Raw genomic sequence first — 16,410 nt, 5'->3', positions numbered from 1 at the left:
AATTCTGGTGATCTGCAATTCTGATGATGTGCAGCTGCTTACTTCAGGTCCTTAGTTGTTTGCCTGTTCATCTCCGGAGTCAGGCACAGTGAGGCGAGATGGCGCTGCCACAGTGTCTGTGGCTGCAAGGTGGGTGGGTTTCTTTTCTGCTCTCTGATCACTCTTCATTTTTTCCTGCCACCTTGTACTTCCTGTTTTATTTTTCAGGTCATGGTATTTTCTGGCTTTTGTAGAATGCTGTTTTTATTGCAATGGAGATCGTTTGTCAGCAGAAAAGGTATGTGCTGTTTGGCTAGGTCTCCATCTTCCTGGAAGTTCCAGGATCTTCCTTTTAGTCAGTATATTCTACCCTTGCCACAATGGTAGATAAGATAAAATTACAAAAATGTAATCAATCGGTGGTTCTCAATCTTGGCTGCATAATAGAATCTTTGATGAGGGCTTGGAAAAAGTTCTGTGCTCATTGCCTGGACCAATTTAATAAAAATGCCTCAAGAATGGCACCCATGAATTTAAAAAAAATGCCCTGGCCACTCCAATGTAGGGTTAAGATGCAAAACTACTGAAATAGAGGAATGAAGACAGTGCAAGTGAGAGCCATTAGGGAAAGCTTCACAGGCAAAATGTTGCCTGAACTTGGCCTCTGATAGGCAGGATAACATCCTCCTCCACCCCAGATGCCCGCATTCTAATTGCTGAGACCTCTGAATATAGAACCTTATATGACAAAAAAGAAGTAAAATTGCAGATGGAAGGAGGCTGGTAGTTAGCCATCCTTAAAATGAAGAATGATCTTGAATTTCCCAGGTTGTTTCAATAGAATCACATTGGCACCTAACAGTGAAAGAAGAGGTGAATATAAGAGAATCAGAAAGTTGACAGTGTGACAGCACTTGGCACAAATTGCAGGCTTTAAGGTGGAGAGTGGACGCAAGGCACATGGGCAGTCAGGAGGAAAATAAGAAAACAGCTTTCCTCCCAGAGCACCTGGAATGGGTGTGAACCTGGAATGGGAAGTGTAAATAGCTGGACTGTAAGCCAGTCAGACCCACATGGGGCTTCTGATCTCTATATATGCAAGAAGATTAATTTATATTGGTTGTGGTAATTTGTTTCAGAAAAATAATACAGTGTCTTAAGAAAAAGGTAGAATTTAAAGAAATTTGAGAAATAATTAGAAATACCAGTTAGCTCTAAATTAAATTTTCTGTTGGAGCACAGTGTATAATAATTTGGAGACCCTTTCTTGCCAGGCACCCTCCCCATCCCCCCAAAATGTTGTAATGATACAATCAAATATGTTAGAGTATGTAATTATGAACCAAGGTTTATGGTAGGTCAGATCTGCACAGGGTACCTTTCTGTATGTGTTCTATGCAATAATTCCACAAGGTAGACATTTATATTTGTCATTGATCTGAGACTCAAACCTGAGTCTTCTTTTGGCCAGAATCAGTGCTCATTCTAGTCACCATACTGTGTCTTTTAAAATTCCTCTCTGCTAAAACTACTTGGAACTGTAGTGGTTCTCCTGATTTCCCTTGAATTCATGGCAAGATAATGTCACATCAAGAGGACCTTAAGGTACAGAATGAAAAGAATTCGAATACAAGCTGCTTAGAAAAACAAAATTGCTGCTAATTCCTGGCAAGTTTAAAGAAGATTGATCTGATAGTTGCGTGCAAGGACAGATGTAGTAAAGCTGGAGGCAGGCACATCAGTCAAGAAGTTGAAATAATTTAGGATCCTGGAGCAGGAGCTTCATTTAGCTTCTCTGTGACAGTGGCTCTGGGAGTGAAGAAGAGGGGATAAAATCTAGGAAGCCTTTAGTAGAAAACCTGAAGGAAATTATCCTACTTAAGAAGAGCAAAGGAAAAAACTCAATTACGTCATTTTCAGGGAAATGGATGGAACTGAAGGACATTATGCTAAGTGAGATTAGTCAGTCACAAAAAATAAGAAATCAGATGCTTTCCTAATATGTGAGAGTTAGGGAGAAATGGGTCATAGGAGGAACTCTAGATGAAAAAGGAGATTTTATAGAGGGGCAAACAAGGCAACCTAAAGGAGGAGAAAGGAGGGGGGAAGAGGAAAATCTCTAAAACACACAATGTACTTATACATATCGAAGTCAACCGCTAAGCCAAGCAAGGGAAGGATGGACAGGGAGGGAATGGGGTGGGAATTGGGTAGGGGTTAAATCAGTGATGTGTACATGTATGTACACACAAGTTTTTTACCCCGATATGATGTATGAATATAATACACAAGTAAAAATTTTTTTAAAAAAAGAAGAGCAAAGGAAAAGACAAAATTAAAGACAATTCTGGTTTTCAGGTCTGGCAGGATGAAAGCATTGTTGTTATGTCCTTGACAGAACTGAGGATACTGGAAGAGTGAAGGAGTTTGAGGGATGAGGTGGAGTGTTTTAGGAAAGAATTTGACAGTAGACAAACTCAGGTGTGTGAAATCAGTTTTCCCTCAACACTAGCACCCAAAGAAAATGCGGAGAATACCAAATACAACTTTTCAACATCCACCTTTTGCTCCTTATTGCCCTCTCTCTGGCTTCCTCTATGACTACACCACTGTGATAGAATGAAATATCAGGAGTTTTAAAAATAGAATTGGCCAGGCATGGTGGCGCACACTTGTAATCCCAGCATTTGGAAGGCTGAGACAAGACAATTGCAGTTCACAGCCAGCCTCAGGTACTTAGTGAGGCTCTTTGCAACTCAGTGAGACCATTTCAAAATAAGGAATAAAAAATAGGGCTGGGGTGTAGCTTGGAGGCAGAATGTCCCTAGGTTCCATTCCCAGTACCACACACACAAAAAATAAATAAATAAGAAAACAAACAAAAGTAGAATCAGGCCTGGTGTGGTGGCTCACACTTGTAATCTCAGTACTTGGGAGGTTGAGACAGGAAGATCATAGGTTGCAGGTCAGCCTCAACAATTTATCAAGGCACTTAGCAACATAATGAGACCTTGTTTCAAAATTTAAAAAAATAAACAGGACTAGGGGTGTACCTGAGAAATAGATTGCTTCTGGATTCAATCCTCAGTACCACCCAATAAAATAAAATAAACAGAATTGAATTCAGTTTCTATCTCTGTTACTTGCTATGAAATTCTGGGCACCTGAATTTCTCTTTGGGTTCATAGCCCTTTATCTTAAAATGAGACTATTAATGCCAAATTTGTAAAGCTTTTAAGAAGATGAACATAAAAGGTATGATCCCGGCAAAGGAGAGATGCTCAAGGAATGTGATTTTCTGCTTTCTTTTAAGGTTACTTCCAGTTGGAATGTTGTGTGTGTGTGTGTGTGTGTGTGTGTGTGTGTGTGTGTGTGAGAGAGAGAGAGTTACCTTTTATCCAGATTTATCAAAAGAAAGTCAGGGTGATGGATGTGGCTTCATTGAGCTCTCCAGGAAGGTGTGACTTTGAGGGGGAGGATATGCCAAAAACGTCAATGGCATTTAGTTAGAGCTTTGTACTAAGGAAAGTTTCGCTACAACTGAAAAAGTCATGTTTTCCCGCTCTGCATGGGGGAGGGATCAGCTCCAGAGTACTGCTCTCTGAGCCACAGGTGCACCAGGTCCTCTGTACCAGGCACACCATGTGCCCAGGTGACTTTTCCAGGGAGGTCAGAGGAGTCTGTATCTCACCATGAAATCCAAGCCTCTGGACACCCCCTCATGTCCTCAGCTGCCCCCCCCCCGATCCATCCCTCTTCCATTTTGTGGTGATGTGAATACAGCTCTGAACCAAATAACTGCCATAGTTAACTAGAGAAATGTCCCTGTAATCATTGCCCTCAAATGCTCACAGGAGATGGCTGGGCACTATCCCTGGTATGAACTCATCTCTTGGGCAGAAATCCAGTCTATCAACCCTTGTTTACTAAGTCAAACACTATGATAGAAACATATAGGGGGATAGCCAGCCAAACTTCTGGGATTATATCCTATTTATTATGCAGATAGATCAGGTAAGCCCCCAAACAATCAAGCGACTCACTCAAAGCTATACTATTTAGTAGGGGAGTCAGAATTTAGACTCTACTATGTCTCATCCCCAAGGCACTTTTCTTTTGCTCACTGTCTATTAACTCATGTGGGCCTCCTTATGAGAAAGACTGCTGCTAATTTCTAGATTGAATCTGCACTGGAATTTCTCAAAACTTACCAGATTTTATTTTTTTCTGGAAACTTTACTATGATATTCCCTATTCCTTAAATGTGGCCTTGTCAACAGAATTTATTTACAGATTCCTGGAAGATAGCACAGTGTCCGCTATACCTGAGTACCAGTCTACTTGTTTTAAGTTTTGTTTTATATCCAGGATTTGAGTTTTATAGGAATTTATTTTGGAGACTTTAAGCAAAATTTGCTTCTTTTGCCATCTCCTCTTAGTAAACAAATCTTGCATCCTCCCCTTGCCATGAGGGCTTAATGGCAGAGTACATTGTGTCACCACCAAGGATGACATATTCTCCAGGCAGGAGAGGAAAATATTATCCAGACCCCACAAAGAGCAGATGGAGTTTTCCATATGAAACCATCACTCTTGGATTCCTGGCTAGTGAATTTGTTTCTCAGAATTGACTGTTTCTTTCCTGATTCTTGATGTCATCTTATTTCAGGGGTAATGTTTGAATTCTCAGACTACTTAACTCTGTAGGTATAAGAGAATAAGTCATTGATAAGATGTCAGATAGTAAGTTAGGGCTCTAAGATCAGGTACACTGTGTGCCTGGCCCCATCCAGAGATAGTAGTAGAGATCCCACTAAAGAGGAGTTGATGTCAGAGGAAGTCATCTGCTAAGGCTGTTAGGATTTAATAAAGTGATGATGATAAAATAAATGAGTAGTGGAGGTCAGAGAAAGTAAGATAATTGGAACATTGGGATTTAATGAGATGATGTCTGTAATGGTCTTAAGTGCTAGGCTATGCTTCTTGCAAGTTCTCAATAAATTGCATTTACTGTGAGCACCAAGGTCAATGTAGGAGCAATTGCAAATCGGTGCAAGATGAATCAGTGATGTGGGTTTGAGGTGTATGAAACATTGCTTTCTAGGAACATAAATAGGCCCAGAGTCTAAAAACAGGAAAGTGTTTTATAAATGACAGTGATTATTATTATTACCATTAGCATCAAGGAAGACAGGTAAATTGACTATTACCTTGTCAGATGATAAAATGGACTGATAGCTGCATCCACCCAAATGGATTATTTGTTTCCATCATCATTAAAAGGAGTCCCAATTTAAACACTATTTTAATAGGACTGGGGGCCTCTGAGTTTTCTCATTAGCTGGGCAATTTAACTTTTCATATCCTTATTTGAATCTGTAAAGAAAAGGGACCATTTCCTTAAATTGCTCAGTAAGAATTCTAGTATCTTGTCCCCTGTACTATGTGACCAAAATCATCTTGAAGCAATGCTATGAAAGTGCATTTTAAACAAACATCCCAAGCAATTCTTATGATCAGGTAAATTTGAAAACCACTGAGCTAGAACAAGCCATATATCCCACCTAAAGTGCCTCTACTAGTTAGGAAACCAATTTTTCCCAGTCCCAATTTCAAAACAAGAGGTATAATCCTGGATTTTGGTTCCACTACTGCTGTGTGTGTGTGTGTGTGTGTGTGTGTGTGTGTGTGAGAGAGAGAGAGAGAGAGAGAGAGAGAGAGAGAGAGAGAGAGAGAATATGATAATAGAAGGGAGATAATTATAGAAATAAGATATTTTAAAAATTACTTAGATATGGTTGGACCAGGGTGATTTGGGAGTGGCTGGATGAAAACGGGAGGTAAGAACAGATGACCTCATATTATCTTTTACAAACATGTGATTCTATGAGAATGATGCATGCTTTATACATCTCCTGCCCTGTTTATCTCCACTTGTCTAAAGTCAGTGAGTCATGAAAAACCAAAATTGCAATAGAAATGTCAAATTGAAAAGACATCTTTGTTTAGTTAGAAGAATTTTTGTGGAAATGTGACTTAAGCTTTTGTGTCTCGAAAGATGAGGTGGATTTCCCTGAGAGTAAGACTCAACAAAATCAAGGAAATAGAAGAATTATTGTATTAAACACTTGGTAAAAGACGGAAGTCTTAATCCATTAGTCATACCCAAATGCCCAATGTTGATGTTCCTCTTGTGACTCTTCTGGAAAGAATAATGGTTCTCTAATCCGACCCTTCCTCTCCACAACGAGCTTTCACTGCCAGTCTCAGTTGTCTGTTCATTCCATGATGCTTCTGAGAGTCAACAGCTGTTTTAGTTGTCTCTAGACTATTTCTTTTCCAGTCTACTCTAATACTCTTCAGCTGCAATAATCCTTCCAAAACGCTGCTTTGCAAATAATACCATACTTAAGACTCCAGTGGCTACACTCATGTTCATGCATATATATTCTAAAATTAAAGCTTCTCAGATGGACAGGACCTCATAAATCATGAAAGTCAGCTCCTCAAACCCATAAGTTCATGTCCGGCATTCAAGGGCTTTTCACTTCACTTATGAGTCAGGCTTTTTGTTAACAAATGGCAGAAATTCATCTGGTGAAAATGGAAATTCCATCATTTACAAAACTAAATGCCAGGAAGAAAAGAAGTGACTAGAATCAGGGGCCTGAACATCATCATGATTCTTTGCCTTTCTCTCCTCCCCATTCTGCTAGATCCTGATATCTGTGGCTTCTGGAAGCTTTAGGTTCACATCTGTATAGCTTTTACTGGACAGTAAAAAAATTCATTTTAAGTAATTCCAAGTGTTCTGATCCCAACCAAAGTATTTGATTGAATGCCTTGGATTAGGGATGAAGAAGGTTTGGGAGTTATCAGAACCAAGAGGAACTACAAGGTGGAGCTGGAGGTAAGAAGAGGGAGGAAAGCAGTTCCCTAAAAGAAAGAGGGACTTACTTGACAAAAGTGAAAGGTTCTGAGTAGTTAAAACAATTAGTTTTACCACCGAAAACTTGCAGCATCTTAGTAATCAACTTCTGTAAGCTTACTTTATGCTACTCACTGAATTTTTATACAAAGCACTTGGGTCTAACCAATGTTTTCTCAACATGCTATATACATTTGAGTCTTTGGGGATTTTCCAATATAATTCCCTATGTCTAAAACACTCCACCTATTTCTCTGTGTCCATAGTCTCCTATATGACCTGGCTAAAGTTGTGGCTTTTGGGTGTGCTCTGGGGTTCCTAGATAATATTTGATGACTGTGCACCTGTTTATTCAACTCAACTGGTACTAAGCACACACTGCATGGTATCAGCAATTATGCTTTTAGGTGTGTATCTACCATCTTCAGGATATTTGTATTAAAATTCAATTATAGGCAGAATTGCTGCTGGCTAGTATTATGGCTAAATCTCTATTTCATAATTGCCTAGATTTGGGGAGAGAAATGTAGAAAAGCAGAGGAAGAAAGCCATAGAGACTTAGATCCTAGTTGTATTTACTACCAAAAATCACAATTATGCTAATCCAAAAGATCATAGCCACTGGGAAGTTTGAGCAAGGGAAGAATATAGTAAAAGTTTATCCCTCAGATTGAGTTTGGGCATGAGTTCAGGAAACAGCTCCAAAGGGATTAAGTATGTTGGATAGAAGCTACTTTAGGGCCAGAGATCTCTGCTTTGATAAGGAAGGGCTTATAGCTCCTGTTCCTCCTGCTTCACCTCTCTCACACCCATGTCTATACCAGTGCATAACTACCCTGAGTTTGATAAGAATGGTCTCACAAATAGCAAATTGAAATCACCAATGACTCCACGTTCCTGAAGACAGCAATGGTTCACAACTGTCTCTTGCTTAGAACTGAGCATAAAGCTCATGGTCTTGAGTCCATCAAATTTGTCACTGGAAACATTTTTCAATAAATTATCAAATGAGATTTTCAAGTATAACCATTGAAGATAGTCTATTGAGTAAGATTCAACAAATAGAAGAGAGAATAGTGATTTTATAAACAAAGATTCTTAAGACTGCTTTTCTGGATTATATAGAATAAGAATTTTCAAACTTACTTCCTAGTCTTAACATTTTAGTCTATAACAGAAACCTTCCAACATACTTCACAACTTTGATATGTATCTAGATTGTCAAGAGAGGACAGTGGTGACCATGGTCTAGACTCCTGGGAATCATTTTAGCTCCAATTCTATATTTTATGTCAGCTTTTCTTTTGTTTGTGTGAGTGGTACTGGGGATTGAATCCAGGGGCACTCTACTGCTGAGATACATATCCAGCTCTTTTAAAACAGGGTATCACTAAGTTGCTGAGTGCCTCACTGAGTTACCGGTTGCCCCGGAACTTGCGATCTTCCTGTTTCAGCCTCTCAAGTACTGGGATTATAAGTGTGAATCACCACATCTGGCTTATCAACTCTTTAATTTTGACTGAATAATTGTAGCTGCTTCCCTGGTTTGCATGGAATCTGAGGATACAGAAATGTTGTGTATTAGTAATGCTCCCAAACTTAGGACTAAACAGAACCAAATTCTTGGCTTTTAAAATACCCATTGAAGACCTGAGGTCAACTCTACCACCAATCTAAGAAGAGAGAGAATCCAGGGATAGAAGAAATATAAATAAATGTTTACATAAGTTATAGGTAACTGAACACTAATAAGAAGAATTTGGCTAGATGATATTTGATGAACCCCCTGGAGGCTACAAAAATTGGAGGAGTCACCCTCTTTTTTGCAGACTCTGTCCATGAACTCCATAGAGTACTCTAGAATAGACTCAGAGAAAGTCATAAACCGTTGGAGGGAGGAGGAACAGTAGCCTCACGGGGAGGGCAAGAAACCTCACTCTCAGGAATAAAGGTACAAATCTACCAGGGAAAGGGCCAAACTGCTGGCTTCGGGGTATTTTGTGACTGCTCATAGCAGCGGAGGGAAAGAATCAAGAGGAAGAAAAATCTTATTTCTTAGAAGAGAGGCAGGATTCAATGCTGAGTCTATAATTATAGACAGAAATAGAAAAAAAAAGGCTACACACATACCTAAGACAAAGCCTTGGAATCAGAACACAGGAGGCTCTACCTCCCACCTTCCACTGGAAAGTGAAGAAGCTGCAAGTAAGAAGTAGTAGCAGAATACTACAGAGAGAGGGGTAGGTGAGCAGTGTGTGGAAAGAGAAAAACTCTGATGCCCAGCTCAAGGGAAAAACCTAAAACTCAGAATCAAGCAAACACTGCTCTTATGCATACATCCATTGTCCTAGAAACACCTGTCTGCAGGAATCTGAAATCTATGGTGCACTGAGTGTAACTATAGCAACAACAAATCATAAAATAGTCCAATTAAATAATTGGATTAATACAAAGCCCTTCATTAATGTTTTTGCAGAAGGAAAGAAAGGCATGCCTATTGCCAGGTCTAAAAACCATCTACATTTATTTTTACTGACCTTCACAACCTATATGCTTTTAACAGAAAATTATGAAACATACTCAAAGGCAAGATAAAACAGTGCATTCCCAAGAGATAGAATAGTCATCAAAATAATTTCTAGGCTTATTTTAAAGTGAGAGTAATTAATACCATATGGCATTGGTGAAAGAATACACAAAAAATGAATGGAATAGACTAGAAAGCCCAGACACACACACACACACACACACACACACACACACACACATGCACACACACGTGTGTGTATATATATATGTATGTATATGAAGATATTATCAGCCAATTTTTAGAAAGATGGGAAAGTAATGTCATGGAGAAATGCTAATTTTTGGAGAAATCATACTGGAACAACTGGACTTCCACATGTAAAAGCAACAAGAAAAAAACCCTTCAATGCACACTGTGAGAGAAGTGACATAAAAGATCAAAACCTTAAACTTTAAATATAAAATTATAGAAGAAAATCTGTGTGAATTTGGTGATGTGTATTTAGATATGACACCAAAAAGCACAATTCATTAAAAATGATAAACTGTATTAACATACACAACTTTTGCTTTGTATAACAGAGTAAGAGTTTCTAAGCCTCCAACTGTATCTTTGTAAATTGCACATCTGATAAAGAGCCTGGGCCCAAACTATGTAAAGTATTCTTAAAAATTACCAATTAGAAAATGAGCAGTATAATTCAAAAAGGGGCAAAAAGATTCTTTTCCAAAGAAGATACACAGATGCCAATAAATACATGAAAAGATAGTCAACATCACAATTTGCTACAAAAAGTCATGTTAAATGTAGGCAATTTTTAAAAATTTTTATCCAGGATGTAGGAGGAGCCTAACATAGAATTTAAGTAGTAACTGTATTTCAATATATGACACTATTTGACTGAAGGGAGTGAGGACAAGGGGGCCTGGCTGAAATAACTTTGGAAACCAAAGTTATTTGGTTATATTGGATATTATAACCAAAATTATATACAATCCAAGTTATATTGGCTATTACTAAGCTAAAGACAAAAGGGCCTGTGTAGTAACACTTCAATTCTAGTTGGTCGATTTATTTCTCAATGGGGTACCTCTTAGTGATTCTGAAGATATTTTACATGCGTTCATAGTAAGACTAAGTAAATTAAAGGTCATGTCATCCTTGTTTCTCAGTCTGAGAATAAAAGATACATAATCAGGGGACGGAGAATGTGTGTATGTATATGTGTTTATATATACACATTCTATAATGCACACACATAATATATATATATATATATATATATATATATATATATATATATACATATCTGTGGATTCATATCCATGCATATGATCACTAGCTTTGTTCACTGAGAAAGCCTAGTAGCAGTGATATCTCATTAGTAAAAATATACCTTCCACTCAGACCTTGGTCCTTAGATGCCATTTTCCAATGAAAAGAAAAATGTCTGATTTGAGGACTGGAGGAGGAAAAAATATTTCGGAATTCAAACTTTTAAAAAGAAGGGAGACACAGCTGGGTGTGGTGGCACATGCTTTTAATTCTAATACTTGGGAGGCCGAGGCAGGAGGATCGTAGATTCGAGGCAGAATGCTCTTGGGTTCAATTCTCAGTAATAACAGAGGAGGAGAGAGAGAGAGAGAGAGAGAGAGAGAGAGAGAGAGAGAGAGAGAGAGAGAGAGAGAGAGAGAGAGAGAGAGAGATAAAAGCAGGAATAATTTAGCCTGAATGTTTTTAACTTTCAAACCTTAAACTTCACTGGTTGCTGTAGACCACTTTATATTCTGAAAACAGAAACTTCAGTGAATGAATTGGAGTTTCAGATGGGAAAGTGCAGGCTGTTAGGTCCAACTTTCAGCATTTAAGTACCACAACTTCTTGGCACCACGTATGGCAGCATTAGGACGCCTCGTTCCCAGCTTTGAGCCTCTCAGCGATGCCTTTGCTCCCTGTTTCCCTAGATTTATGAAACTGTGCAGCATTTTCCACGGCGCGCACTTCTGTGGAGGTGGCCACACGTGATCTGATTTCACAAACACGGGGTTGGTTTGTCTCAGTGCTACTTTCTAAGTCATAGCAAAGAAAGGGAAGAAGATGAACACACCAAGAGAAAACAGGATGTACATGGCCTTTTTCACAAGGAAAGCCTCTTCTTGGAATTGAAACTGATAGACTAGACAAGTCCTCACTGGCTGTGTCTTTACATCACTCCCAACCTGAGACAATTATTGTCTTCCTCCGGGGAATTCAAATTTTTAAACTGAAAGATTCAGATGAAGATTAGGAGAAAGAATAGGAGTCTGGGCCCCCTAAGATCTAGAGTTGTCTTATTTCTCTTATTTCTGTCCTTTCTGAAGCATGGTGCCACCTTTTTTTTTTTTTTTAATATGCCTATATTGGAGCATTGTATTTATACATCCCAATAAAGTTCAGGTACTGTCAATTTCTGTTACTTGTACTTCCCCACCATACATATATACATAAGAACATACTTGTACACAACACTTGGTGTATTTCCCTCTGGATCCCAACCCGTTCCCTCCTTTTCTCCATACATGTTATTGAGATAAATGTTGATAATTTAGTATATATACATAGCATTATTTGAAATGTTTTACTCATCAAATCTCCTGTCCCCTCTTTCTCTCCTAAATCTCCCCATCATTCCACTGGAATCTCTCCTCCTTTATCTGAAGTTCCTTTTGTTACCCAAATTCTTCCTAGCAGCAGCCACCTCCTGCTCCTCCTCCTCCTGCTCCTCCTCCTCCTCCTCCTCCTCCTCTTCTTCCTCTTTCTCCTCCTCCTCCTCCTCTTCTTCCTCTTTCTCCTCCTCCTTCTCCTCCTCCTGCTCCTCCTCTTTCTCCTCCTCCTCCTCCTCCTCCTCCTCCTCCTCCTCCTCCTCCTCCTTCTCTTTCTCCTTCTCCTCCTTCTCCTTCTTCATTTTCCACTACTGGGATGGAACCCAGGAGCATTGTACCTCTGAGCTACACCCGCAGTCCTAGTTTTTAGTCTTTTTATATTTCAAACAGAGTCTTACTGAATTGTGAAGGGCCTTGCAAAGTAGCTGAGGCTGTCCACGAACTGCTATCCTCTGGTCTGTTTTAGTTTCCTGCAGCTATTGTGGCAAATGATCACAAACTAGATGGATTAAAATAATAGAAATATATTCTCTCACAGTTTGGAGGTCAGAAGTCTAAAATCAAGATGTTAACAGGAGCTGGGCATGGGGGTACATTCCAGTAATCCCAGTACTAGGGAAAATGAGGCAGGAGAATCACAGGTTTAAGGCCAGCCTCAGCAACTTTGAAAGGCTCTCAGCAACTTAGTGAGACCCTGTTTCAAAATATAAAATAAAATAGGACTAGAAATAAAATTAAGAGGTAGAATGCCCCTGGTTCAATCCTCAGAACCACACAGCACACACACACACACACAAAAAGATGTCCACAGGACCATCATCTACAGAGCCTCTGGGGATGAACCTGGGCCTTGCCTCTTCCAAGACTCGTGACTACACCATTTCCTTTTCCACCTCTGTCTTCATATCATCTTCCCCTCTCCACTTTGGGTGTCTCCTACAAAGGCACTTGCCATTGAATTTAGGGCCCACTTGGATAATTCAGGATAATCACTTCAGAAATGCTTAATTATAATAGCATAAACCCTTTTCTGACTGATGTTAACATTCACAGGTTATCGGGGATCGCCATTTAACCCAATGGATAAAACACCCTTCAAAGTAATTTCTTCTCTTCCTTAAACCAGGTACTGCCAATTTCTGTTACTTGGACCTCCCCAACACACACACACACACACACACACACACACACACTCTCTATATATATATATATATATATATATATATATGTCAGTATATATGTATATATATTATATATGTATACACAATTTAACATAAATAATATAGATTTAATATATATATTCACATACACACAGAGGAAAAGAAAGAGAAAAGGAAAGTTAGTTTGGTCTCTTCCTGTTTGTGGCAGCAATTCTAAGTATGTTGTACCACCTGCATACTAAACCTGGCTTTAGACATTCTCTCATTTTAAGGTAAGAATTATTTTGGCACTTGGTTAAAAATTCAAGTTTTTGCTCTCATCTCCAGAGATTTTCAACACATTTTCCAGGAATTTGCATTTTAAAAACTAGATATTTCTGGTGATGAAAGAGGAACAGGGGAATCGAGAGAACTCAGAGCCATTACAATGTCTCACTCAAATAAAAACAAGAAGAAAAGCAATGAAAAATAATTTGAAAACTTTAATGATGTTGTTTATATAGTAAAACCATAAAATCCTTTAAATAAGGTACATTCAATTTCTCAGAACATCTAATATTCATATAATTTATATTTCATATACTTTCCAACATTAAACAATAGACTAAATAATGCATTTAGTATAAAATGATATTAGAGCTTATACAGATAAAATTATATTACAAAAACACTCTACACAGGAAAAATGGCAATGCCTATTAGAAAATCCTACAGGCTTTCCATTAAAAATATATACTTTTTTTCACGTATCATAATAATAAACGGAATATATTTTTTCTTTCTGAAATTAAGTTTTATACCATTTCTCTCTAGGATGATAATATGTACACATCTTATCTGAATGAATATAAATAGCAATACTGTAATAGTGTTACAGATATATTAGTAACTTTTACCAACAAAATATGGCTTTCTAATAAAAGCCTCTAGCGCAGCTGAAATCTCAAAGCTGTTTAAGCTAGACATTTCCATACTAAGAAAGGCACAATGGAGTCTAGTCTTAGTATTGTTGTTATTATTACAATTTCCAGTTGAATTACTGCAAGGAGTAATAAAGGAACAAATAATCAGTAGATACGGGACCAGATCTGAGAGCTGGATAAACCATTTGGGGAATTATTCAACTTTTTTGGGAGATATACTGTTCTTTCTCTACATTGTAGTTTTCTTTTAGGGCCCTGCAGCAAAATTAGTCTTCAGTAAAGAGAAAGAAGCAACTGTTCCCCCTCAAGTGCCTGAGAAACAGTCTATTTATCCATCAGACCTGGCCCATGGTGAGGACACAGCCCAATGACTGTTTCTCGTTATAAGCAGCTTATTTTTCCTGATTGCACCTGGTTCCCTATCATTTCTAAAAAGAGCTTCTGATACAGTCGGTACATTGTGAAGCTGTGAAGGAACCTGATGGTCTTCTTCAGTCGGTGAGTGGCCGTTTTGGGGAAGTGGTAGGTTTTCAAGTGCTTCACTGCGTGCATCAGTCCCTTCAAGGTGTCTTGGTCGCCATTTTTTGTTCTCCACAAACTGAGCAGCTTCAGGAGTTGCTCGCTTGATTTACATGTCTTTCTGGTTCTTTCAATGTCTTCGGTTCCGACTTTCTTCCCCGGTAAGCTCTCCATCAAGCTGCAGAGTTGCTCAAAGGTGAGGTTTGCATGCCCGATGTGCCGCTGCACGCTGTTCTCACAGAGGTCGATGTCTGTAGAAAGCAAAAGCCGAAGAGATATTCATATTCATTGCATGCCCTCGCAAAACCAACCTGAGGCAAAAGGTTCTGGCAAAATTTAATGATTAGATATTAAGAATAATCTTTTCCCTTTTTTTTTAAAGGCAGCTTAAGTGACTTTTATTTCTGAGAACTAAGATGTCTATTATTTGGAGTTAGAATTAGGATAATATGCCATATAGTCTAGGCAGCCAACAAAGCTTTGTGAGAAGCTTGTTAATTTTAAGAATTAACAGCAAAAAATTAAAAGCACCTCACTCTTAGTTTTCTAAGGAAAGTTTGAGACCTGAAAACTTCACAGTTCAGAAAAACAGCAATAAAGTATTCCAATTAGCTGTCTTGTAATGTAAATTTCCTTAGTTGATATCTGACCTGGGCACTCTTTGAAAAGAGTTGCTTTAACTAGGCTTTAATAAATGTGCATAGGACTAGAGGAGTTCCACCACAAGGCAGATATCTGAAAACCTAATGGTACGAGGCCAGGGAAGTGGAGGATACGCCTAGAGACTTTTCAGCAAATGATTTTGGCTAAGCATACGGGAGCTGGGGGGAGTAACTACCCTTTCCATTAATGACATGAGTCATTTAGTATCTGTGAGCCCGGAGGCAGGGAAATAAGTTCATTGTTTTGGGCTATAATGTCCTCATTTATAATACAGGGAATTTGGTCCCTTTCAATTGCAAGAGTTTCCAATTTTCTATTTTCCTTTTTTTTTTTTTTAGCTTCAGGGATAATTGTATGTTCAAAGAATTCTTTTGCTTTGCCAAAAATCAGAAGAAAAGTTTACTCTTTGCATAAGCAAAAGCATGAGACTATCAAAGATGTTAGGCTCCTAACATACATTTCTCGGGTTCCAGATGGTTGAGGTTTTCAGAAGAGTGTAGAAAATACAGACATTTAACTAAGAGTGAAGAGCAGAAAGAATTTCTCACTGGCACTGTCTGCATTAGGGAAGCCCTCCCTCATTTTTCAGAAATGTTCCCCTGATGGTAATTAAAGTTGGAACTCTTTCCCTTCTACTCCCTAAAGCTCACAGTCCACATGGGTCGTAGTCCACAGAGAGACTGCCCCTCTTTAGGTTGTCTACCACATATAGAATATCTCTCTCTCTCTCTCTCTCTCTCTCTCTCTCTCTCTCTCTCTCTCTCTCTCTCTCTCTCTCACACACACACACACACACACACACACACACACACATTTCTATAGGAAAGTTCTTTAGAAACCTCTAAAACATAAGAGTGTGTGGTTTTAACCAGACCTTTCTTCCAATAAGCTCAAATACTTTTCAAGACTTTATCTCATTGATATCTTCATAAAACATGCTATTAAAATGACAATTTTTAATGCTGACCATGTGGTAAGGATTAGAGAGAAGACACCTGTAAGAAACATAGTGTTTCTCTGTAGAGAACTGCTAGAATTGTGGAGCATAGCTTCTTGGCAGAAATGT

The 16,410-nt window shown here is 38.6% G+C and overlaps 1 protein-coding gene across 1 annotated transcript in view; it reads right to left on the bottom strand.

Annotated features, from left to right (window-relative positions):
* Nucleotides 1-14,543: 14,543 nt before the first annotated feature.
* TNFRSF11B (TNF receptor superfamily member 11b) overlaps nt 14,544-16,410 on the bottom strand; it is a gene marked incomplete at both ends in the record, with an annotated part of 29,284 nt that continues 27,417 nt past the window's right edge. Inside the window, one exon of the mRNA XM_080694046.1 lies at nt 14,544-14,932. Within this exon, the coding sequence (XP_080550172.1) occupies nt 14,544-14,932 (389 nt within the window). The remainder of the gene's footprint in view (nt 14,933-16,410) is intronic.

Source organism: Muscardinus avellanarius, assembly GCF_963383645.1.
Source record: "Muscardinus avellanarius genome assembly, chromosome: 4".
Classification (NCBI taxonomy): Eukaryota; Metazoa; Chordata; class Mammalia; order Rodentia; family Gliridae; genus Muscardinus; species Muscardinus avellanarius.
Note: the sequence above shows the minus strand (reverse complement) of the source record. Positions and strands in the feature narration are given on the sequence as shown.